At 41.6% G+C, this 25790-nt stretch overlaps 1 protein-coding gene across 8 annotated transcripts in view; it reads right to left on the bottom strand.

Moving 5' to 3' along the window:
* Nucleotides 1–25790, bottom strand: part of ADGRB3 (adhesion G protein-coupled receptor B3) — a 625089-nt gene that overhangs the window by 322726 nt on the left and 276573 nt on the right. For all 8 annotated transcript variants that reach the window (XM_048846018.2, XM_048846015.2, XM_048846019.2 and 5 more), the window contains 2 exons: nucleotides 15323–15424; nucleotides 14784–14890 (listed from right to left, as the gene is read on the bottom strand). In XM_048846018.2, the coding sequence (XP_048701975.1) occupies nucleotides 14784–14890; nucleotides 15323–15424 (209 nt within the window). The remainder of the gene's footprint in view (nucleotides 1–14783; nucleotides 14891–15322; nucleotides 15425–25790) is intronic.

Below are 25790 nucleotides of genomic sequence, written 5' to 3'. Positions count from 1 at the left end.
ACATTATAGTGAAATGAGTTGGTGGTGCCAGTCCAGGTCATAGTACATAGCTGTATACTTAAAAAACCACCACTGCAATTTGCACTCTTATAAAAAATGTCATCAGAGACTAAGAACTTAATGGATATGGAAACTGAATTTTCTTCTTTTCTCTAGATCAGTGGTTCTCAACCAAGGGTACCTGTACCCCTGGGGATATGCAGAGGTGTTCCAGGGGTTTGTCAGCTCATCTAGATATTTGTCTAGTTTTACAAGAGGCTACATAAAAAGCACTCGTGAAGTCAGTACAAACTAAAATGTCAAACAGACAATGACTTATTTAAACTGCTCTATATACTGTACACTGAAATGTAAGTTCAATATTTATATTCCAATTTATGTATTTTATAATTATAAGATAATAATTAGAAAGTAAGCAATTTTTCACTCCTAGTGTACTTTTGTATTTTTATGTCTGATTTTGTAAGCAAGTAGTTTTAAACTGAGGTGAAACTTGGGGGTACGCAAGACAAATCAAACTCCTGAAACAGGTACAGTAGTCTGGGAAGGTTGAGAGCCACTGCTCTAGATGTGGTCCATCTTGGTTATGACTGGAAGCTCATTGGAAGAAAAATGTAGAAACTGCCACTGTACCTGTTCTGTGGAGTTACTGGATTCTCCTCTCACATTCATCAGGTTTACACCAGTGCAACTCTATTGTCTTTAGTGAACTTACTCTTGATTTGCACTGGTATAAATAAGAGGAGAATTGTTTTCACTGTATAGAGCATTTCTGCCCCGGTGTCATTCAGTTACCAAACCACTTTATTGAAAGAAAAAGGAGTGTATGAGCATAGATGCCCTCACACAACATACATAGTACTACACATAGTTCACTGGCAAGCTGAATCTTTGCACATAAACCAGACGAACTGTATGTGTTTAGCGCTTACCGTACAGTGCATGTTGCAGAAAATCTCAGAAAATCAGCTACTGCCGGTGCTGCTCTTATATATTTTTAGATGAAGTGTGAGAATTGCCCAGAGGGATCCTAAATTCTAATTGCCCTCCCTCTATCCCCCCAATAGGAGGCTTTCATAAGATTTTTACTACTCTCACCCATTCCACAATCTTCTTTTTATTATACTATTATTAAGTGCTTTATTGCCACTAATTCCAGCCCTAGAGCTCTGGCCTTCAAAGAAGCATCATGTGCAGCTGCATTCCCCTAGGATTGATTTTGACTACTACATACAACTGCACAAATATAGTAATTGATTTTTGGGGGGTCTGCATTGATGCATTCCTTAGTACAGATGGCCATGAGTAAGCTTCTACATTTAAGTTCTTCCGCTACATTTATGAATAGGAAGGTTGTAGGATTTTTCTCTAATAGTGGAAGACATGGCTTTGGGGGAAACTATCACAACAGGAACTTCCATTTCTTTTCTTTTTGTTTTTTCCTTGTTGAATTTGTCACTGAGTTTGTTGAACCGATTTATATGATGTTTTAAGTATTGCCACTTAGAACCTCAATTATCTGTGATTAATTCAGCTCACATTGGAATGCTGTGTGAGAGGTGGTTGGGTTTGTTTTTTTTTAAACCAGAGGGCATGTCTTAAAATTTTTGCATTCTCCATGTATAATGCAAGTTGACAGAAGCAGGAGTTGAGGGGAAAGAGAATGAGGAGTCTGAAAGGTTTGTTTTCATTTTATGACAGACATAGCATTGCTTGCGGGGTAAGTCTTTCATGGCTCTCCATACTGAGGGAACTGCAAAAGCTGGGGGGTATAGAGAGGGGACGTACTTCAAATAATTTGTCTTTTTTTTTTATCCCTGATAAACAGTAAGTCCTGTTTATCAGGGATCCTCCTTAAGCTCTCTCTCTCTCTCTCTCTCTCTCTCTTTCGTTAATATAGGCATTTATACATTTATTTGATTATATATTGACGTGGTAGTTGAAATCCTAGTCACCTTGTTTGTGTGTACAAGGTAATCAAAATTTGGCCCTATTTGAGTACATTATTATTATATTACAGTAGTGGCCAGAGACCATAAATCAGATTGGGGCTCCATCATGGCACATTCGATGCACAGCAAAAACACGGTTCCTGCTCCAAAGAATTTACAATCTAAGTACAAGATGAGAGACAACAGGGGGAAACAGCAAACAGGTAGGGAGAGCAAAAGGTAACAGAGGGATAATTATGTTAAGTGTAATGTACTGTAACAATTGTTTTCCAAGAGCCTAGCCAAATTCCTGAAATCGTCTGCCAGGTACATTACAGTGAACAGTTTTACTGTGGTGATAGACTTTAAGGAACAACTGCATGAGTGCTTTCTTTATCTAGTTCTTAAATGGCCTTCATCTTTCTTTTCCCCTCTGTAGTGGAGTTCACCTGTCGGCTGCAGTGTTGGTTGGCTCAGAATATCAATGGGATCAGCGAGCACTCAGAGCTGATCACTGCTGGAGCACAACTCAGCATTAGGGAGCAGCAGCAGCAGAAACAATAGGAGAAAAGTTCACTTCACTTTTTTTTTTTTTTTTGAAAGCAAACGTGATAAGAGGGATTGGGGATGGTGAGGCAGGAACCGTTATTGATATTTATGTGGGATTTAAAGAGAGGAGGTACAGAAGTGGAAGGGAAGGAAGGCAAGGACATGCAGGGGCTTTGGTGATTTCAACCACCTTTGCACCCTTCAGATCCTGGCTGCCCTGGGGAATGAAGTGCTGGAAATGGCCCACCTTGATTATCATACACATTGTAAAAAGAGTGGTCACTTTGGATGGGCTATTACCAGCAGGAGAATGAGTTTGTGTGTGGGGGGGCGGAGGGTGAGAAAACCTGGATTTGTGCTGGAAATGGCCCAACTTGATTATCATACACATTGTAAGGAGAGTGATCACTTTAGATAAGCTATTACCAGCAGGAGAGTGGGGTGGGAGGAGGTATTGTTTCATGGTCTCTGTGTATATAATGTCTTCTGCAGTTTCCACAGTATGCATCCGATGAAGTGTATGTAGCTCACGAAAGCTTATGCTCAAATAAATTGGTTAGTCTCTAAGGTGCCACAAGTACTCCTTTGCTTTTTGCGAATACAGACTAACACGGCTGTTACTCTGAAACCTGTTGTAATATAGAAAGCCCTGGAGACCTGTCTAAGTTACAGGAGACTCCTGGGACCAGTCAGTATCTCCTGCACAGCCCTGTGTTCCAATCCCCAAGCCTCACCCCAGCACACCGGGGCTTGTGAGGGGATCCTCAGGAGACAGCTTTCTGGGTGTCTCCCACAATACCTGTATTGGGGAATCTTCCCACAGCCAGAGTCAGCACTTTTAGGGCCCTTTTATGCCTCTCTGGTCCTTTCATACGGCCAGTCCAGGGGCAAAAGCAGGGGTCAGCCTTTTTTCCCCTCAGTCTTTCTTTTAATGTAGGATTTCTAGAGGAAAGAGGGGACATAACACTTGGAGGGGAAGAGGGAACATTTATTTTTTACTTATTTGAATGTATATTAGAGCAGCATTTCTGAAACTGGGGACTGAGGGGTTCTGAGGGTACTCCAGAGGGTCCACGGGCAACGCTGATCAACTCCTCCCCCTCCCTCCCTTAACTCCAAACGGGGAGATTTTAGGTGCTAAAAGTCCAGCGGTGCAATGGGGCTAAGGCAGGCTTCCTGCCTACCCTTGCTCTGTGCCACTCCCAGAAGCAGCCAGCACATCCCTACGGCACCTAGGGGAGGGGGGAAAGGGGTCTCCACACTCTGCCCCGGCCCCGAGCTCTGATTCCGCAGCTCCCGTTGGCTGGGAACTGCGGCCAATGGGAGCCGTGGGGTAGGTGCCTGCAGGCAGGGGCAGTGTGTGGAGACTCTCTGGGCCCCCCGCCTAGGAGCTGCTGCCAGAGGGATGTGCCAGTCACTTTTGGGAGCTGCCCAAGGTAAGCACTGCCCGGCCAGAGCCCACACCCAAATTCCCTCCCAGAGCCCACACCCTGAAACCCCTCCCGCACCCAAACACCCTCCCAGAGCCCCCATCCCCCTCTTGCATCCCAACCCCCTGCCCCCTGGTAAAACTCAGTAAGGGTAGGGGAGAGTGAGCGATGGAGGCAGGGGGGATGGAGTGAGTGGGTGGTGGGTGGGAAGAGGTGGGGTGGGGTTTTGGGGGAAGGGCTTGGAGGGTGGAGTGGGGGTAGGGCTTGGAGCTGAGCATGGGGGCTTGGGGGTCCCTGAAAAATGTTAAATCAAAACGGGTGTTCTTGGGCTGCTAATGTTTGAGAACCACTATATTAGAGGGATTAAATGAGGCTTCAAAGGGATTACTTGCCAAGAAACAGGAAGAGCTCATCTTTACATTTCTCTGTACCAGATTCTGAAGCTCTGTGAGGAAAAACTCTCTGCATCAATACTTTACTCTGCCAAGAAAGGGTGAAAAGAGGATAAGAGAAATGAGCCAACGCTGGACTTCTCCATTACTTCAAGTCCATTCCTCTTCCAGGGGAGGAAGGGAGAATTCTCCACCGCAGGTTTGCTCTCTGCACACTTGTAGTTGCTAAATGGTAGCCAGTAGTTGCCTTTTTTTCTTGATCCTGTTTTTCTCTTTCTTCACCTGCTGGCTGCTTCCTCCTTCATTCACCACAGTGGGGACCCAGAGACAGGAAATGAAGGGAAGCAAAATGTGCAACCAGGGAAAGGAGGAGCACGGATAGCACTGATCAGGTGTTTCGAGAGATGAGGGAAAAAGAGTATGCTGCAACCTCTTCCCAAGCTATGAAGGAGATAGAACAGGGTCTACTGCTGCAACTCCCTGAGCCCACAGGCCTGGGAATGGGAAGATGATTCAACATGAACCAAAGTATGAGTGGGATGGGGCAGCAGTAAGGAGGAGTTGCTGGTGGGAACTACAAGTTCAAATTGCTGCAAAAAACCGAGTCTGCTCTACCCTGCAACTATGTAAAAAGAGATGAACCAGTGAACTAGCAGAGGAGGCAAAATATTGTATGGAAGCAGAGCAGTCATTTCATCGAGGAATACACTGACTGCCTGATAAGCTGCCCTTGTAATACAATTTGGAAAAAATGAAATCAGCTCTAATGAGCTGCAGCTGAGGCAAATCATTATTCACCTCAGAGTTTGTTTGATCAAATTATATTTCAGCCTACCATTTGCAATATAGTGAATAATATTGCTGAGCAGGAAGCAAAAGCAAAATTATGGCATGAACTAGAAGGAGTAGAAAAACAATTTTATGGGATATATTTTCATTTTCATATGCAAAAATTCACCTGCGTAATTCCCAATACACTAGGATGAGAATATACTCATGTAAGCAAACTTGGGAAATGTCTAGATGATAACACTATAATGTGAATTCATAACTGGTTGAAAGACCATGCTCAAAGAGTAGTTATCAATGGTTCTCTGTCAAACTGGCAGAATGGATCTAGTAGGGTCCTGCAGAGGTCTATCCGGTACTATTCATGATTTTCATTAATGTCTTGGATAATGGTGTGGAAAGTATGCTTATAGAATGTGTGGATGACACCAAACTGGGCAGGGTTGCAAGCACTTTGGAGAATTCAACCTTGACAAATGGGAAAATTAGTCTGTAATCAACAAGATAAAATTCAACAAAGACAAGTGCAAAGTACTACGCTTAGGAAGACAAAATCAAAATGGGGAATAACTGGCTAGGTGATACTACTGCTAAAAAGGATCTGGTAGTTATAATGGATCACAGATATGACTCAACATTGTGATGCAGTTGCAAAAAAAGGCTAAAATCACTCTGAAGTGGTATTAACCGGAGCGTTGTATGTAAGACAAGGGAGGTAATTGTTTTGCTCTACTTGACACTGGTGAGGCCTCAGAGTATTTGTCCAGTTTGGGGCACCATACTTTAAGATGTGGACAAATTGGAAAGTGTTCAGATGAGATCAACAAAAATGGAAAAATGTTTAGAAAACCTGACCTATGAGGAAAGGTTAAAAAAGCTGGTTATGTTTAGTTTTGAAAAAAGAAGACTGAAGAGGGACCCGATAACAGTCTTAAAATATGATAAAGAGGATGGTGATCAATTGTTCTCCATATTCATTGAAGGTAAGACAAGAAGCAATAAATTTACTCATTAGCAAGGGAGATTTAGGTTAGGTATTAGGGAAAAATATCTAATTATAAGGACAGTTAAGCATTGGAATAGGAAGCTTTTAAGAACAGGTTAGATGATCACTTGTCACGGATGGTGTTGGCATTTTTGGTTCTGCCTCAGCATATGGGGCTGGTTTAGATGATCTCTCAAGGTCCCTTTCAGCCTTAGATTAATCACTTGAAACTAATCAGTTATTTCTTATGTGAATCTTTGCTCCCAGACTCCCAAGAGTTAACCGTTTTTCTAACTTCATCTCCTCTTTAGAATAAGAGCCTGATTTTCATGTATACATGCTTGATTCAGGAGATTAATTACCCAAGTTGGCACAAAATACTAGTGTTTGGCATCTAAATGCCTAAATATGAAATTTTAGTCATCTAAATTTGAAAATTGGGCTCCATTCATTCTTTAAGTTAGATTTAGAAAATAAGAAGCAACAATGGAGAGATTTTCAGATATTTCTGATGACATTCAGAAAGCAAGACATATTGATTATGTGCTTTCCTAGACATCACTATTTATTGCATTTTCAGCACCATATACACATCTTATGCAGTCTTTGAATGGCCAAGAGCCACTTCAAGGAATTTCACTTTAGGTGCACAAGTTATTCTATCTTTGACGTGCAGCAGTGACGTGTTATCAAAACTATCTTGTCTTTTCCAAAAGCTATGTTTGCTCTGGAGAAGGATTTTTAATGGTCCCCATGGACAAGTCATCTGAGCTAGTGATGAATTCATGGTAACTCCCCTTTTCTAAGTCTTTGAGAGGTTGGTGGACCAGCTCCCATTGGAATTCAATAACCCTTAGTTTTCAGGACCCCAAATCAGTCAGGTTTCAAAGTTGGAGTCAGTGCTAGTTTTGGTGTCTGATCATTTTCTTAGGGGTACAGGTAGAGGTCAAATGTTGATTCTTTTAGATCAGTGAGCATCACTGGTCATAGTAGCTTCACCCATTCCTTCCAGAAAGCTCCCATAGGGTTATGATGAGTAATTGCTATTCCATCCCAAACCATTCTACTCTTGTCGTACATGTTCTATTTCATTTACAGGTGCTGTTTAATGTGTAGAGTTGGTCTGTAGAGTTGTAGATACCCTGTAGATACATCTGTAGAGTTGGTCAGGGTATCAAAAGTACTTCTTCTCCATTTCCTCATCCCAGCACCTGCATTTAAGCTGTTGGTCCCAGAGGCAGTCTAGTCTGTCCAGTTGTGATGCAAAGAACAATTCTCTGTCACGGCATTTCACTGATTGTAGGTGGTGGGACTGCCTTTCAAAATTACTCTCCTGGCTGCTAATCCTGATTCTGATTCTGGTCCTTGAGGGAATCTGATCCATTAATTGTAGAGATTTCTGAAGCATATGCCCTTGATTTTTCAGGAAACATTTTGTATCTTCTTTATCTAAATGATAAGAAGCACCCATAAACCAGTGCAGAAGGTCAAACCTATAACTTCCAGGCCAGATCCAGCCCACTTAATGTATTTATGTGTACTGCATGACATATTCAGAATGTAAGGTTTCACTTAAAAAAAAAGAAGTTTCTAGACTTCACGGTTGGTGAAGAACATCTAATATGAACTGAGTACAACTGAGGAAGTGTAACCTTCCTGAGTCAGTGGACAGTGGAAACAAGGAATCAGAGAAGTGAACTGTCTGACACGCAGCTGATGTCATTAGAGTTCCTGCACTTATGCCCAGTGATGACACTTCAGTGTCATCATTAACAATTTCATGGTTGATTGTTTTAGAGGCTAGACTGTGGTAAAGGGAGCAACTCAACTGGAAGATGCAACAAGGAAGGAAATGCAGCGAGAACAGAGGAAGCACACTAAGACTGAGAAGAGGGAGAAAAAGAGAATGAAGGACGGGGAAGCAATAATTCAGTATGAATAAAAATAAAAATAAATGGCAACTAAAATGTAGTTATTACATAAAAATATATTCTACCCCTGGTCTTTTGTGTAAACTTTCATTGATATCAGTGAATGTTTTGATGTGCATTGACAGTAGTATCTAGCTCTCAATATCTCATGGTAGAGGGGTCTGCAATGTAGAAGACAAAACACATACAAGATCCAATGGCTGGAAGCTGAAGCTAGATAAATTCAGACTAGGAATAAGGTGCAAATATTTAGCAGTGAGGGTAATTAACCATTGAAACAAGTTATCTAGAGATGTGATGCATTCTCCATCATATGAAGATCAAAACTGGATATCTTACTAAGAAATATGCTGTAGTTCTATTTATAACCAGTGTTATGAAGGAGTTCAGACTAGATAATCAAAATGGTCCCTTTCTGGCCTTAAAAATCTACAATTCAATTAATACCCTTGTCCACAAACCATAATGAAAACTAGAATTTGGCCCTCTTTACTGAATGAGCTTGTGGCAAGAATAATGAGTACCTTTTATACCATTATATAAAATAATTAATGCATAATAATAATGCAACTCCTTGAAATGAAAAGAATGACACACCCTTGATTTTGAACTCTGACATACCACAAGCTAGAAGTCAGATGGCAGTTTGGTGGCCTCCCACAGCTGAAACACATGTATTTGCCATGTCTTTTGCTTCAAAGTCATGCGTGCCATGACAAACAGCAATTCCTATTAATTCAATTTGGAATTTCTCATTGTGACAGTAAAGGAGTTAATTGGTATTTAGATATTTAGAAAATATTTTCAACTACTGTGAATTAATATTTCAATGTTTTGTGTGGGAATCTTGGTTTTACATTAGCATAAATATATATCAGAAGATACTAATCTAAATTAACAATATATTGATAATTTCAGATGAAGTAACAAATGCATCTATTTTTGGATGCATGTGTTTCTAGACTCCAATGATGTAATAACAAAATACATGTAAAACATGCTCAGAAAAATAATTGATTGAACTGTGGACCATATGATTGCAGAGTGTAAAGAATAGCATTTATCTTTTTACATATTCAAAGTATTGAGTCGTACTAAAATTAATCCTCATTAATCTCTGAAAGTATTATCAGGAGAGCTGACCAAATAATTTCCCAAAAGTTTATTTGATAGATTTTGGCATCTTTTTGTCCCTTAAATTATTCAGTGAATGATTTTTCACATTATTCAACCAGCTGTCTAAGATGGTCAAACATTATTTGTTGAAGTGATCTGATGATTGTTTTGTGCCAAATTGGATAAGTTATTCATGAATAACTGGTTCCATTATTCAGCCAGCTCTAATTATTATCCCCACTTTACAAATGCTGAAAACAGACACAGACAGGTTATAAAAATCCTAAAGAGTGGCTGGAAGGTGGCATGCACCAGACAAAAGTTTCTAACAGGAAGGTATAAGAGATGTTGGTGGCACGCTTAGGTGGGGACACTGCTTATCTTACACCCTCGTGTTAGCTGGTTTTCCTGTAAATCTCTTTCAATACCCTCAGCCTGGGAGGTATAAGGCTTCTGGAGCTGTGGAGTGGTGAATCCACTGCCAATCCCCACACCAGATCCCAAACTGTTTCTCTAAACTGCCATGGGGAGAGGCACCATACAGAACAGGGAATGCAGAGTTAGAGAGAGAATAGCCCCACTCCCCCGCAACCCATGGAAGTTCGGCTTTATTTAGACTTTCTTCATTCTAAGTGAGGGGAAGAGGAACAATGGTCCAGTAATTTGGGCTGTAGCTTTGGACTTTGGAGACCAGAGATCAATTCCTGCATAACCTTGGGTCACACTTAGTCTGTGTCTCAGTTCTCCACCTGTAAAATGGGGATAATAGCACTTCCCTACCTCTCAAGGGTATTGTGAGGATAAATTAAAGACTTTGAGGTACTTAGATACTACAATAATGGGGGCTATATAAGTACCTTAGATAGATATAGCAGTAGATAGGTCTAGACTGTACCATTCTACTATGAACATGCCTCCTTTCTTCTACCACATTCTGAACACTGTGCACTCCTAATGTGTGTTGGGGCAGAACAGCATTTTTGCTCTGATGTGTGCAGGGCCAGTAATTCTGCCTGGTCCTTCTGTAAGCCATGTACGGTGAGGAGAGCTCTTCATTGTACACTGTGTAAGGGCTGGACACAGACTGTTTCTATTTAAAGGCATGTGGGTATTTTTAACTCCAGTAATTCCACTAACTTTGGCAAAGAGATTTTCAAATGCATTTTGTGATAAAAAGTTTGGACCCAATTACATAGAAACTTATTACAAGGCTTGCGTTGAACTGAACAATATGCAAATTCTAACATGCCTTCTACTACTTCATTTTTAATATTATCTATTAAGGGATAAATCCTTTCTGTCTACACAGGTAAGTAAAGGAGAAAAAATATAAGGAGCCACAAGTCTTTGCATGACAGCAGTGCAACTAAAATGTGTGTCCTACAGGTAATCTTCCTAGGCATACATGATGCAGTGGTGGGTAACTCCCATTAAAGAGACAGCACACATGATCTTCACTCAAAGGCTTCAGGCTGAGGAGAACAGTTAGCACAAAATTTGGTGATGTGTTTAGGCACTCTTTGGAAAGTGTATGTCCAGTAACGAGTAGTAAAAAGCTCTCTGCAGCACAATGAGACAGGCTTGCATATCACAGCCTGCCCTAGGATGGCAGGATTTGTCCTACTAACCTCACTTTACAGCATGCTGGGCTAGGAGCTGCAGCCCATATACTGGCTTTGATGTTTATGCCAGGATTTTATCCTATGGGTGAATTCCTGACCCCACAGTGTGAGTTTTGCCATTGATATCCATGGGGCCGAGATTTCATCCTGAGGCTACATTTACATTGGAGCTGGGAGGTGAGATTCCCAGCTCACATAGCTTGAGCTAGCGAGATAGCATGCCCGAGCCATCGCCCGTGCTACCCCAGATGCACTGCTATATTTAGCACCCCACCTTGAGCAGAGCCAGCACAGGTACATCTACACAAGGAATCACATCACCTGGCTCAAATGTAGATGTAGCCATCGTGTGTGTGAAGTATTGTTCACATACTACCTTTAAATTACAATAACTCTACTTCAGGAATGTCATTTATTTCAGAACTGTATAACTTCTTATTTTGTACATTTAGGACCTGATTTTTTTTAAAGGGATTCAGCTGAGTCTCAGATTTTGAGGATGCAGTTCATAGCACCTGAGTGTGTAATGACCTGATCGCTGCTCTCGTTTGTAAAGGAATATGACTGGTAAGATAAGCACGCTAAAATATTTCATAAATGCTTTTGTAAATGTACATGTGTATTATAGCAATTCTGTCCGTCAGAATTTACCTTACAAAACCCTGATTTCAGGGATACCAACCCTAACGTGTACCAGGGAGAGAGGACAATCCAAGAGGATGGACTGGATGACCTTATAGGGCTTTCCATCTCTCTCTTCTATGATTCCTTAGCACTTATTCCTTAACACTTCTGCGATTCCTTGTACTCTGAGCAGCACCATGGAGTCTGACAAGCTGACAATTTCTTTTTAAAGTAAGTGTAAGAGAAATCCATTTGTCTCCTTTAATTTGCATGTGTACCAACTAGAGTAAAAATTAGTGCTCAGATAAGATGCTTTTTAGATGTGTGTGTAACTTAAAAGAAGATTGAGTTATTTTCAAATGTTCTTTGCCAAAACATTATTTCACAACATGGACTAATCTTTTCTAATATTTTGAAAAAGGAAATTTATAAAAGAATCTATATAAATCTGTTCTGGGGGATGTAATGTTTAACAATGACACCTTTTTGCTAAGAGGGATTTTCTGGGACTCCATAAACTATCAGGGCCTCTTCTTAGCCAGATAAGTCACACTGTTGAAAAATCATGTGAATCCTGGTAATCCTCTCATGCATGTCCCATGGTTCCCCCCTGAAAGGACAGCTGAGTTCTCCCACAAGAACTCATCCCAGCACAAAGAATCATGGGTTACGGTCCTACACACACACATGTGAGTGCAGAAACAGAGAGGACACTGTAACAGGAGCGTGGCTTTGCTGTGGGAATGCTCACACTCAGACTAGGATAACCCAGATGCTGAGGCCTAGGTGCCAATCACCTGGGTTAACTGCCCAGTGTAGAAACACCCTTAGTCTAAAAGTGCCAGATCTAGTTCATGTATACCTGATAAAATTTCTTTAACCCTTTCAGTATTTCATATGAAACACTTCAACTTCTGTACATATCGCTGAATGCAACATTCTGGTTTTTTTTTTTGTTTGTTTTTTCTGGCTATTCTATTTGCCTTTGCTCCAAAACGATAGGTTCAGTGAATTCTGTCAGGCCGTGGATGATTTAACAACTATTGAATTTTGAAAGGCTAACAATCCCAACAGATAGTCCATAGTCTGATGCACTGAATTCTTCAGGTGTGGAATGTGCCTATGCCATCACAGCAATAATGCAGACTTTTAAACAAAACAAAGCAATATACTTAAAACTCCAAGAGTAAAGTCCTGGTCCCAATGAAGTCAATTGCAAAACTTCTAATGCCTACAGTGGAGCCAGGATTTCACCTCAAAGTCAGAACTAATATGAAAATTCTGAATAATTTAGATTTTTCTGATCTGAATTATTTCCATGGCAAGAGATATTTGTAACACAATATACCACTGTGAATGTTATTAAAAACTGGAAATGTATCACCCTCAGTTGTTACATAAATAGTATTTATAGTATTTCCCATTTCAAGAAGAGGCAATATATAAGTATTAGCTGTCCATTTGTAATGGAAATCACCGTAAAGTGTGTCTAAACTGCAACACAGTAATAGAAAAAGAGCAAAGAAACCAATGCATTTGCAGCACATTATTTATCTACTGAGAAATTACTAAGAAGATGTTTTATACAAAAAGATACATGATTAAATCATAGCACTTAGCTACGGCACTGCAGTAGGCATGATGCAGAGCCACTTCACCCCAGAGAGACATTCTGCCTTAAAGGGAAGCTTCCCAGTTGTGCAAGAGGAGGATGTAATCTCTGACATCACTTTAAGGGGCACAACACAGATGGTACTTGGAGGGGTGAGGCATGTCTCCACCTACTCTGTGCCCTTCCCCACCACTTTTCCATTGAGGTGCACCCAGATGAAAGCAACTAAGTACCATCTCTTCTGCTCCTTCAAGCACAAAGGCTGTGATTCTGGGCAGCAATCCTGAGGGCATGGAAGGAAGGGACCAGAGGTTTCTTACTCCATTGTGCCACCTTGCTATATCTCAAATGTGTGCTGCAACGCAAGGACTAGCTATAATCAAGCCCATAATTTTTGTTTCTTTCTGAAAGGTCTCCAGAAGTTGTCCCCAAAATACAGTTTGCATCATTTTTAATATACTGCAAGATCCTGTCTCTAGTACTTTGATACTGTATTTATTGAGGCTGATATAGTACTCATTTGCAGTAGGTTTGCACTAATTAGCACATAATATATTGATATTAATTGGCAGATTATTTTTAAGTATACAGAAACTACATTCCATTTTTTAAAAACTTTAAAAATACCTAATGGCAAATAATTAGAAGCCATATTGTTTGTTTTGCTCTCCTGAATGAAAGGTAGAGGGATACTGCAACTCCCAGCCAGGTGCATGCAGAAGAGAGGAGGTCTTGTCTAGCACAAGTGCTTTCTCCTTGTCTGAGTTTAAAAATAATGCTTTTGTTGGATAATTCTGAAACTGCATCCCTTGTCTCAATTAAGTTGGAATCTGATGAAACAGAAAGGCAGCTCAGGGGAATTCATCACAATCTCCTCCAGGTGGGAAATCAGCTTCAGCCACCAGAGATTGTTAAGCACATTACATGAGTGTTGCGCTTGGTTGAGAGGCTGGGAAGTAGTCACATTCCATCACAAACACACAGCTGTTAGTGCCCCTCTGTTGAATGATTAATGGAGCAGCATTAATGGTGACCTTTGAAAGAGGAGTGGGAGTAATAAGGGTGTCAGGAAAATATATCTTGGGAAGAAAAAAAAAAGAGTGTCCATGAGAATCTTAAAATGGGCTCTGCCCACACTGGAATGATCTGGCAGAATCCTTAACTGGGAGAACAGAATTTAAAAAATACATTTAGGAAGACATCGTTAATATATTTATACATTATATCTTGTCAAGAAACCTTTCTACGTATGTTTGAAAAGCATATCATATTGCTCCACGGGGTTATTTATTTTGTTTGCAATCCAGTGCAGTATTTTTACCCTTCAACCGTTCTTCCTTTTATTTCACCTAAAGTGGAAGTTCAGCATTTTATATCGGAAAGAGGCATCATAGTTCCTCACTTGCTAGCGTGCAATTAACAAATGTAAAATACTATAACATGATGTTAGTAGGTTGAATTCCTGTAAATCTCATTTATTCCCATCTCATTTGCTAATAAGCCTAAAATATATGCCTTAATCTCCAGGACCTCGATAAAAATTTTATACAATGAACAATGGAAAAGGGAGCCTTCATCATTCTTTTCACTGCTACAGTGAGACAAAGGGCTCTTTCATTCAAACAGCAGCAGATATACAGGATCAAAATTATATACATTGGATGTAAATTATCCTTCCTCAAGTCTCCCCCACCCCTATTCCTCATCAGAAGTCTGACTGAAGGGTAAACAGTTAAATGCTTATATGGTGATGATTAGCAAAAAATAAACAGAGCAAGTACTAAAGCTGGCTTTGCACCTACTGAATGCTGCAAGTGTCTGTACTCATTTGATATGCATCTAGCAAAGCTTGGTTGTTCCCAGAAGGCCACTCCATGAACACTGAGAGAGCAGCGTCTGCTAGTGGTGCCTGTGAGTCATAAAGAACAGAGAAAATATTTATATATATATATATATACCTGAGAATAGTCAGAGTGAACAAAGCCTATGGAGGGTACATTCTATGTTATTTTAGAGCACACACAGAAACAATTTTATGCAAATGAGCATCAGCAGCATTCAAAGAGCAATACATGTTTCTGTAACAGATTTCCTGTGTCATATAATTGGCATTTAGGAGTTTTAATTAGAAGGCTTTATGATCTGCTTGATTTTCAGCAAAATGCCTGATACATCCTGGCCATTAATTATTACTCATTATATTATATATCTTTATATATTTCACTTTAGTATCTGGGTAACGGTTAGATGTGTTTGAATGCAGGTGGAAGGGCAGTTTTAGCAAAAAAGAAAACAATACATCCCTCTATTGTCAGCATGTAAATTTGATGTACTACTGTACCTGTGGCATTGAGAGGACATCGATTGAATGCCATGTCACCAGCTGGGGTCCTTTTCCACACCATTGACATCAAATAATCTTCAGGACATATTTCATAAGGTGCTGTGATTGAAAAATGAGTATTTGAATATAGGCTTTTGTAAAATGTATACATTGCGTATCAGAAAAAATACATCCTCATCCTTAACCCCATACTCTCCGAGAAATGCAGATTGTTGTCTTTAGGGGCTCATTTTAACATGCTTTAGCACATAAACGTAAGATCTCCTTTGATTTTTGTATAGGATCTCTCTTCCTGCTGGGCTTTCATTTCACAATCTGTTGCATTTACTCTCTCTCTCGCCTACATACATACATATGCAATATTAACTCTTTTAAAAATGTACCACATTGTACCAGTTTCTATTTAAAACATTTCATCTCTGTTGTAAATCATTGTGGTTAATAGGCATGAAAAATGCATAAAACTCTTTGAGGTTTTTGTGTTTGTTTGTTTTTTAACTTTAGTTGCACCCAAAGCAATTATTTTAAAGCCATTGCTGAAACATTAAATGTGATAAGCATGTCAATTGTGAAGCAGATATTCTGGAAACAAGAGAGTAGGTCACTACTTCTTTTTATATGGCTTTTATTGCAATTGTGTTGTTAGCAAGGCCAATAATCTGAAGCAGAGTGGCTATAAGCCAAAATGACGTTTTCTGATTATCACAAAAAAGTTTTTAAAAGGAAAGGAAATTACTTTCACATTCCCATGGTAACAGACTCCTACTAGCAAATATGGACAAGGTAAAAGAAAACTACATTGGTAGTATTTTCACATAATCAAGACTTCTAGATTCCTTTTGGTGTTCAATATTTTTGTTGTAGCTTCCCAGTTAGTGAACATTTTTTTTGAATGTATTAACTCTAAAAAGTCCCCATCTTGACAGATATGTCTAACCATTTGAAATGATGCAAAACACTAGCAGCTCAAATCATTCCAAAGTAGCAGAGAAAAATGGTGAATATTTTTTTTTCTATCATTGCCTGTATTAGAGTAGAAACTATGAACCTTTGTACTAAATGCAGTATCTACTCATAATAAGAAGTCCATTCCTCAAAGCACATATTAGACAAGATAAAGGGTTAGAGAAATGAAGTATAATTGTTGGCACATTCCAGATAGGGAAGTGAGGCACAAAGGGATTAAAGGATTCACCATGGTTATACAGGAAAACTATGGCTGAGGCAGGAACTGAACCCCAGTATCTTGAGTTTAACTCCAATTCCTTTTCCATAAGATAACCCTTTCCCTGTACTTCTACTGACAAAACTATGCAGAGTTTTGCATAAAGCAGTGAACTCTGTCTTTGTGGATGACAAATAGCTCCTTGCAGATGGCTCAGTGATACTAATATGAATCACAGCCGTTTCGAAAATTGCTTGCTAAATTTGCCTCAGCATCAGCACTCCTGAATCGTAAGTCAAGGAACGTTGATGTTGCTAGAGAAGCAAGAATATCCCTTAATGGCAAAACCCTAAGAAAGTGAGCTGTTTCACTTATCCAGAATACTAATTTGCTTCAGATAAGGCAGTCTAAAAGTGAACTCATGAGGCCAATGTTCTAATGGGGGAAAGCAAGGGATGCATGATCAATGGGGAACATCTGGTAACACAAGCATGTTGAAATTACTGTCATACTTTGTCCTTGTGAAAAAAAAAGTGATGTTAAGTGATGGTCTTTGGGGTCTGAAGACTGACACAGCCTACCCAGGTGCTGACTTACAACTGACTTTCTTTTTCTTCGGGGTCCTTCCCCTTTATATTGTCTACATAATGTCCATTTTGGCTTTACAAGTTTGCTCAATCTGTTTTATCCCAATTCAGTCTCCATCCAACACTCTAAAAACAGATTATATAGAATCACAGAGTGAAAGGTTGCTTGGATGCTTTGGGGGCAGAAATTCTCTCTTTATATATAGTTTAAATATGGTAAATTTGCATTAGTTTAAAATCAATTTTCCTGAGCCTTTTAGGGTTAGAAGTGTTGGTTCCCATTGAGAAGCAACAGTACAAGATAATACCATTTATATTTTTGAGGATGATTTTATGTATAGAAAAGCTGTCATGGTACTTTTGTTGATGTACATTTTGTGGGAAATTCCATATCTGGGAGTGAAGTAGTGAATATTTCTCTAGAAGGTTAGTATAAAAAAAGTGGTTGTTTGACACTGTTCAGGAGGTTAGAAAGTTATTGCATAATTCTGCAATTTATCACATGGCTCTTAAATTTATCACATGAATTAATACCACATATGTGTAGGTGATGGGTGATAAATTATAGGGCTATGTGATAAATTATAAAGCCCTTTGATAAATTAATTGATCATACACGTTAGACCACTTCATATGCTCTCTGTTCACTAATCTATCACCTCAGGACTTACTTTCACATTCCAAACTCCTTTCCCTTCCAAATATTGAATTTTATATGTGTGTGGCCAAATGTAATTTATACATTTTATTTGAAAGAGAGTTGAAGGTAGAAAATGTGTGGAGAGCTTTCAACTATTTGGAAGTGTGCCAAGGTACTGCATTTTAAGTAGGAAGTAAAACAGACTGAGAACAGTACTGACCTATTTTGTTTCTATTTGTAGTGGCTAAGTTACGTGTGTGGGGGTGTTTTTTCACAGAATTCAAACCCTCTGCAGTGCTAGAAGCTTAGAGCTCCACTCCTCAGCTACAGCTTGGGGGAGCACAGAGCAACTCAGGATTAGGGGCTGGACAGATGGCTTTGTGCTATTTTGGTTCTCCAGTCTGAGTGCTAGTTAATTGACACTGTTGCGGTAGCTGAGGATCACCAGGATGCTGGTCAGTAAGCCACTTGAGTATATTTGTAAATGGGGATGTCACAAAGGTCTTTTCCCATGCTCTGTTAACTTCTGTTTCAGCTAATAACCCTCAACTTCTATGCATTTTCTCCTCTCTGCCTATGATTGCTGATGATACAGTATTGTATTACAGTGTGCCATCTTGGCCCCAAGATATAAACTTATTAAATTCTGACTATGAGAAGTTGGAGGCATGGTTATTCTTTAATGAGTTGATTTAAAATTAAATTAAAACAAAAACCATGGATTTGCATTCACCTCCCAGATTACAGGAACTGATTACCTCACTAATGATGAAACCAACAATGGGTAATGACATTAAGTGGGATGTCAGGTAAGTAATTTAAATACTGTAGAATCTGGCTAGCTCCTTCTCCTACTTCTAGTTTAGCAAACATGGATTATATCTAAACATTTACCATGTTGACGAGCACAGTATACAAATGAAGCAGAATGTTCTCTTCATGGTGCACTCAAAATGGGGAATAATGTACAGAACAGCTTATACTGTGTAAGTATCTACATATCTGGACACATGATGATTTATGATCATGTGACCTTTGTAGATTGTGACCTTTGTAGACTGTGCCAAACTGAAGGCGAGGAAGGGGCCAGAAGAGACTAACACAGAGCAGCTATTTGGAGAAGTTCTCACTGAATCCAGTGGACTAACTGGGACGCTGAAGACCACAGTGGCCCTCAGAGTAGCCTTGTGGGTAACATGTGAGCTTGAATTTCTATTATTCTGTTTGTGTGTGTTCTATGTTACTGTTGTAGTAATTTTTAAATATTTTTAACATGGACAATTGATACAATCATTTGCATCATTTATTGGCATAAATTAGAGAATGTGTTGAGTGTCCAGAGAAGGTAACTATCTCCTTCTAATACAAGGCAGAGACACGGGACCATAACCCAGTGTCAAGGACACCAGGATCATGGGAGCAAATTTGGCAAACCAGCTGTATTGCACATAATGCCTTTCCCTCAAACTGTTCCATTACAGGACAAATCTTGTTTCCCACATGTAATCTCAGGAAGCAGGTGGGGCACAATGGGAATCTGTGGAGATGGATAGAAAAAAATCCTTCCCTTTAGGCCACTCTGGGGCTGCTGCTTTCTTTCTCCCAGACACTGTGGATGTTCAGCAGGTGGATATTCATAGCTGTCTCCACCCACAAAATATTTCTTGGCCCTTCTGCAGATGTTGCTTCCTGAAGCACAGCTCTGTGGCATGCAAGTGCTGCAGCTCCCCTTTTGTGGTCTCCCAAGAGCAAGCCCCACATTTCTTGGTGGCAGTTCAGCTGCCTATTGGGCACTGTCCTTTAAGAGGGAGCAGGGTCCAGGGCACTAGGACTAATTACCTGCTTCCCAAGAAGACTTAAGGGAAAGCTACTGAGCCTTACAACAGGGGAGACAGCAGGTGGTTGGGAGATGCCTGAAGGCACTGAAGGAAGTAAGCTGGGAAGGCCTCTGGAGGTGGCTGAACTCCAGACATAAGGTAAGCAGAAAGATAGACCCTTAGGGAGGAGGGACTGTGCCCAGCTTGGGATGGAGTTGAAAGAAATTAACTAACAAACTTTTAAAGAGAGGATACTCCCTCAGGGAGGAGGGGCTGGGCCCAGCTGAAACTGGGATGAAGACTTTGTAAGTTTGAATTTTCTTTTAAAAGACTTTGTGCAGGATTTAATAAATTGAAACCCAGAAGGGGGAATGTGTTGACTATCTGTCCCGTGTGGACTTTTTAAGGGAACCTGAGTTAAGGGGAAAGTGAGGCAGGCCTCAGCAGATCCATCTTGGCTTTCAGGGGGTGCTGCAGGACTGGCATGCCCTTTGACAGACACCCACAGAGAGGAAAGGAGGAAGAAATAGCATTTGCCTTCATATTAAGTGTCTATAACTAAAACTGATTTGCTTACAGTGAACACTGATTATGGGAGGCCGGCTTTGGGGACTACGACCCACAACAATTGTAGGTTGGGGGTTTTTTTTTGCATGAAAACCGCCACCTGCATTGTTTGATCTGGGATAACTTTTAATCCTATATTTTAATAAGCCCTTCATTATAAATTTAACTAAAATGGTGACAGATTTATGTTAGTTGCATTTAGACAGTCCCAAGCATTATTTTGTTAATACCTTTCTGAAGATTACTGAATAAGAATCTATGCCGGTTGTCCCCCTGAGATGGAAGTGAGCTGTATCGTGGGCTGGCCCAATGAGCAAAATATAAATTTAAAAAGTATCATGCAAGTGAGGCTATCCATTGAATATATTAAAAGAAAAATTATGATTGGTGCTTTCTTAATACAGAATGCTATAGAAGTATATGAATGATTCTCTACAAAGTCTAATATCATCTCAGAATGTATAACAATAATTCACAATTGAAACTAAATAGTGAAAATCATTCACATACTTCTATAGCATTCAGAACCAATTCTGTCACAAACCACAAACTGTCAACATACATATTATACAGGCTTGCTCCCACTTACTCTCCAAACCTTTATTGTGTTTAGGATGAATTTGCAAACTAATGCCTTCTAGTGTGTTTACACTTTTTCCCTTTCATGAGATGTATTGGTCAGAATTTAATTAAAATGTGACAAATATTGTGCTCAGGAAATTTGCACTGCTAGTGAACCCAGCCAAAATGTTTTTTAGCTGGATTCTTGGAAAGCAACACATTCAGGGCCCAAGTCCACATTGGCACAAATGCACTCCTTTATGCTCCCTTATGCCACCAGTGTGTTGAGCTCTTGGTGTTCAAAGTATTTTGTGAAAGCAAAGTTGGATCCAGCACTGGTAGGTACTATAAGATGTGAGTCAGCCCTGTCTTTCCAGACAGAGCATTGGAACACCAAAGATTTGGTGCAGCGGGAAACAGCAGAGCCGCACAAAGCAGGAGTTTGCCTGGGATTGGTGAGTATCCGAGTGTGTGTTTGCTGAGTAAGTATCCGAGTGTGTGTTTGCTGGGAGGGCAATATGAGAGCCTGAGCGAGTGCCTGATTGGCTGGTAGCCTGCAGGGGGCAGGCATTGGGGTTGTCTGTTTGTTTGTTTCAGGGAAGCCTGGCTGTTTAAAAATAGCCAGAGCTTTGCGAACCAGCTGAGCGGCGGCAAACCAGCAGAGCAGCACACAGCAGGAGTTTGACTGGGAGTTCGCCTGGAGTGAGCCCAGTGAGGCTTACATCTTGCCAACTTCTCTGAGGAAGCTCATAGTAGGAAGGTGATATGGAAGGAGTGGGTTCAGCTGTGGTGACCTGCACTGGATGTGCCATGTTTGTCTTTCTTCCACAGGACAGAAGCAACTTTGTCTGTACAAAGTGCAAGCTGGTCTCCATATTGGAAGAGAAGATTGAAGGTCTGGAGCAACAGATAACGACCCTGCGTTGCATACGAGAATCTGAGGATTTCCTGGACAAAAGTCAGGATATGCTTCTACGGGCACAAAGCTCTAAAGATTTAGAGCAGGTTGCACAGCGGAGCCAAGAGGCCAGTGAAGAAGCTTGGCAACATGTGACCTCCAGAAGAAGAAGGGGGAATGTCCGGGTTCCAGCAACGCAGACACAGGTAACTAACTGCTTTCATGTTCTCTCCACAGGAACCATTGCGGAGAGTGGACCAGATGATATGTCTGGGGGGAGAAAGCAGAAGGAGACTCCGCTGGTTGGAAGGCATGAGATGCACTGTCCTGAGATTGGGGGTTCCACGACCACCACTCCCAAGAGAAGGAGGCGGGTGGTGGTGGTCGGGGACTCTCTCCTCTGGGGGACTGAGTCATCTATCTGCCGCCCTGACCGGGAAAACCGAGAAGTCTGCTGCTTGCCAGGGGCTAAGATTCGCGATGTGACGGAGAGACTGCCGAGACTCATCAAGCCCTCGGATAGCTACCCCTTCCTGCTTCTCCACGTGGGCACCAATGATACTGCCAAGAATGACCTTGAGCGGATCACTGCGGATTACGTGGCTCTGGGAAGAAGGATAAAGGAGTTTGAGGCGCAAGTGGTGTTTTCGTCAATCCTCCCCGTGGAAGGAAAAGGCCTGGGTAGGGACCGTCGAATCGTCGAAGTCAACGAATGGCTACGCAAGTGGTGTCGGAGAGAAGGCTTTGGATTCTTTGACCATGGGATGGTGTTCCATGAAGGAGGAGTGCTGGGCAGAGATGGGCTCCATCTTACGAAGAGAGGGAAGAGCATCTTTGCGAGCAGGCTGGCTAACCTAGTGAGGAGGGCTTTAAACTAGGTTCACCGGGGAAAGGAGACCAAAGCCCTGAGGTAAGTGGGAAAGCAGGATACCGGGAGGAAGCACAGGCAGGAACGTCTGTGAGGGGAGGGCTCCTGCCTCATACTGAGAATGAGGGGCGATCAGCAGGTTATCTCAAGTGCTTATATACGAATGCACAAAGCCTTGGAAACAAGCAGGGAGAACTGGAGGTCCTGGTGATGTCAATGAATTATGACGTGATTGGAATAACAGAGACTTGGTGGGATAACTCACATGACTGGAGTACTGTCATGGATGGTTATAAACTGTTCAGAAAGGACAGGCAGGGCAGAAAAGGTGGGGGAGTAGCACTGTATGTAAGGGAGCAGTATGACTGCTCAGAGCTCCGGTACGAAACTGCAGAAAAACCTGAGTGTCTCTGGATTAAGTTTAGAAGTGTGAGCAACAAGAGTGATGTAGTGGTGGGAGTCTACTATAGACCACCGGACCAGGGGGATGAGGTGTATGAGGCTTTCTTTTGGCAGCTCGCGGAAGCTACTAGATCGCATGCCCTGGTTCTCATGGGTGACTTTAATCTTTCTGATATCTGCTGGGAGAGCAATACAGCGGTGCATAGACAATCCAGGAAGTTTTTGGAAAGCGTAGGGGACAATTTCCTGGTGCAAGTGCTAGAGGAGCCAACTGGGTGGGGGGAGCTTTTCTTGACCTGCTGCTCACAAACCGGGAAGAATGAGTGGGGGAAGCAAAAGTGGATGGGAATCTGGGAGGCAGTGACCATGAGTTGGTTAAGTTCAGGATCCTGACACAGGGAAGAAAGGTAAGCATCAGGATATGGACCCTGGACTTCAGGAAAGCAGACTTCGACTCCCTCAGGGAACAGATGGGTAGGATCCCCTGGGGGACTAACATGAAGGGGAAAGGAGTCCAGGAGAGCTGGCTGTATTTCAAGGAATCCCTGTTGAGGTTACAGGGACAAACCATCCCGATGAGTCGAAAGAATAGTAAATATGGTAGGCGACCAGCTTGGCTTAACAGTGAAATCCTAGCAGATCTAAAACATAAAAAAGAAGCTTACAACAAGTGGAAGGTTGGACATATGACCAGGGAAGAGTATAAAAATATTGCTCGGGCATGTAGGAATGAAATCAGGAGGGCCAAATCGCACCTGGAGCTGCAGCTAGCAAGAGATGTCAAGAGTAACAAGAAGGGTTTCTTCAGGTATATTGGCAACAAGAAGAAAGCCAAGGAAAGTGTGGGCCCCTTACTGAATGAGGGAGGCAAACTAGTGACAGAGGATGTGGAAAAAGCTAATGTACTCAATGCTTTTTTTGCCTCTGTCTTCACTAACAAGGTCAGCTCCCAGACTGCTGCACTGGGCATCACAACATGGGGAGTAGATGGCCAGCCCTCTGTGGAGAAAGAGGTGGTTAGGGACTATTTAGAAAAGCTGGATGTGCACAAGTCCATGGGGCCGGACGAGTTGCATCCGAGAGTGCTAAAGGAATTGGCGGCTGTGATTGCAGAGCCATTGGCCATTATCTTTGAAAACTCGTGGTGAACGGGGGAAGTCCCAGATGACTGGAAAAAGGCTAATGTAGTGCCAATCTTTAAAAAAGGGAAGAAGGAGTATCCTGGGAACTACAGGCCAGTCAGCCTCACCTCAGTCCCCAGAAAAATCATGGAGCAGGTCCTCAAAGAATCAATCCTGAAGCACTTACATGAGAGGAAAGTGATCAGGAACAGTCAGCATGGATTCACCAAGGGAAGGTCATGCCTGACTAATCTAATCGCCTTCTATGATGAGATTACTGGTTCTGTGGATGAAGGGAAAGCAGTGGATGTATTGTTTCTTGACTTTAGCAAAGCTTTTGACACGGTCTCCCACAGTATTCTTGTCAGCAAGTTAAGAAGTATGGGCTGGATGAATGCACTATAAGGTGGGTAGAAAGTTAGCTAGATTGTCGGGCTCAATGGGTAGTGATCAATGGCTCCATGTCTAGTTGGCAGCCGGTGTCAAGTGGAGTGCTCCAGGGGTCGGTCCTGGGGCCGGTTTTGTTCAATATCTTCATCAATGATCTGGAGGATGGTGTGGATTGCACCCTCAGCAAATTTGCGGATGATACTAAACTAGGAGGAGTGGTAGAGACGCTGGAGGCCAGGGATAGGATACAGAGGGACCTAGACAAATTGGAGGATTGGGCCAAAAGAAATTTGATGAGGTTCAATAAGGGTAAGTGCAGGGTTCTGCACTTAGGACGGAAGAACCCAATGCACAGCTACAGACTAGGGACCGAATGGGTAGGCAGCAGTTCTGCAGAAAAGGACCTAGGGGTGACAGTGGACGAGAAGCTGGATATGAGTCAGCAGTGTGCCCTTGTTGCCAAGAAGGCCAATGGCATTTTGGGATGTATAAGTAGGGGCATAGCGAGCAGATCGAGGGACGTGACCGTTCCCCTCTATTCGACATTGGTGAGGCCTCATCTGGAGTACTGTGTCCAGTTTTGGGCCCCACACTACAAGAAGGATGTGGATAAATTGGAGAGAGTCCAGCAAAGGGCAACAAAAATGATTAGGGGTCTGGAACACATGACTTATGAGGAGAGGCTGAGGGAACTGGGATTGTTTAGTCTGCAGAAGAGAAGAATGAGGGGGTATTTGATAGCTGCTTTCAACTATCTGGGAGGTGGTTCCAGAGAGGATGGTTCTAGACTATTCTCAGTGGTAGAAGAGGACAGGACAAGGAGTAATGGTCTCAAGTTGCAGTGGGGGAGGTTTAGGTTGGATATTAGGAAAAACTTTTTCACTAGGAGGGTGGTGAAACACTGGAATGCGTTACCTAGGGAGGTGGTGGAATCTCCTTCCTTAGAAGTTTTTAAGGTCAGGCTTGACAAAGCCCTGGCTGGGATGATTTAATTGGGGATTGGTCCTGCTTTGAGCAGGGGGTTGGACTAGATGACCTCCTGAGGTCCCTTCCAACCCTGATATTCTATGATTCTATGATTTCTACGCTGCCCCAAAGTAATGATATGAAGTGAAATAAATACATAATTACTAGGACTGGCCAGTAAACAAGAATTCTGTCTTGTGAATAATTTCAAGGTTTTGAAAATTAGTTTAATTCCAATGCAAAACAAAATGGAGATATTCCAAATGTTTTCACAAAAAAACAAAAACAAAAAAGAAGAGCCCCACTCCCCCCCACCACAAAATAACCAACAACCCAGTGGTTAGGGCACTCACTTGACTGTGGGAGACACAAGGAGATAACTAAGGGGGGATATGAGAGAGGTCTTTAAATCTTGAGAGAATGTGAATGGAAAAGTATTATTTACCCTTTCAGATAATGTAAGAACCAGGGGTCATCCAATGA

The sequence above is a fragment of the Caretta caretta genome, chromosome 3 (genome assembly GCF_965140235.1).
Source record: "Caretta caretta isolate rCarCar2 chromosome 3, rCarCar1.hap1, whole genome shotgun sequence".
NCBI classification, from domain to species: Eukaryota; Metazoa; Chordata; order Testudines; family Cheloniidae; genus Caretta; species Caretta caretta.
This window is presented reverse-complemented; position numbering and strand designations above follow the sequence as displayed.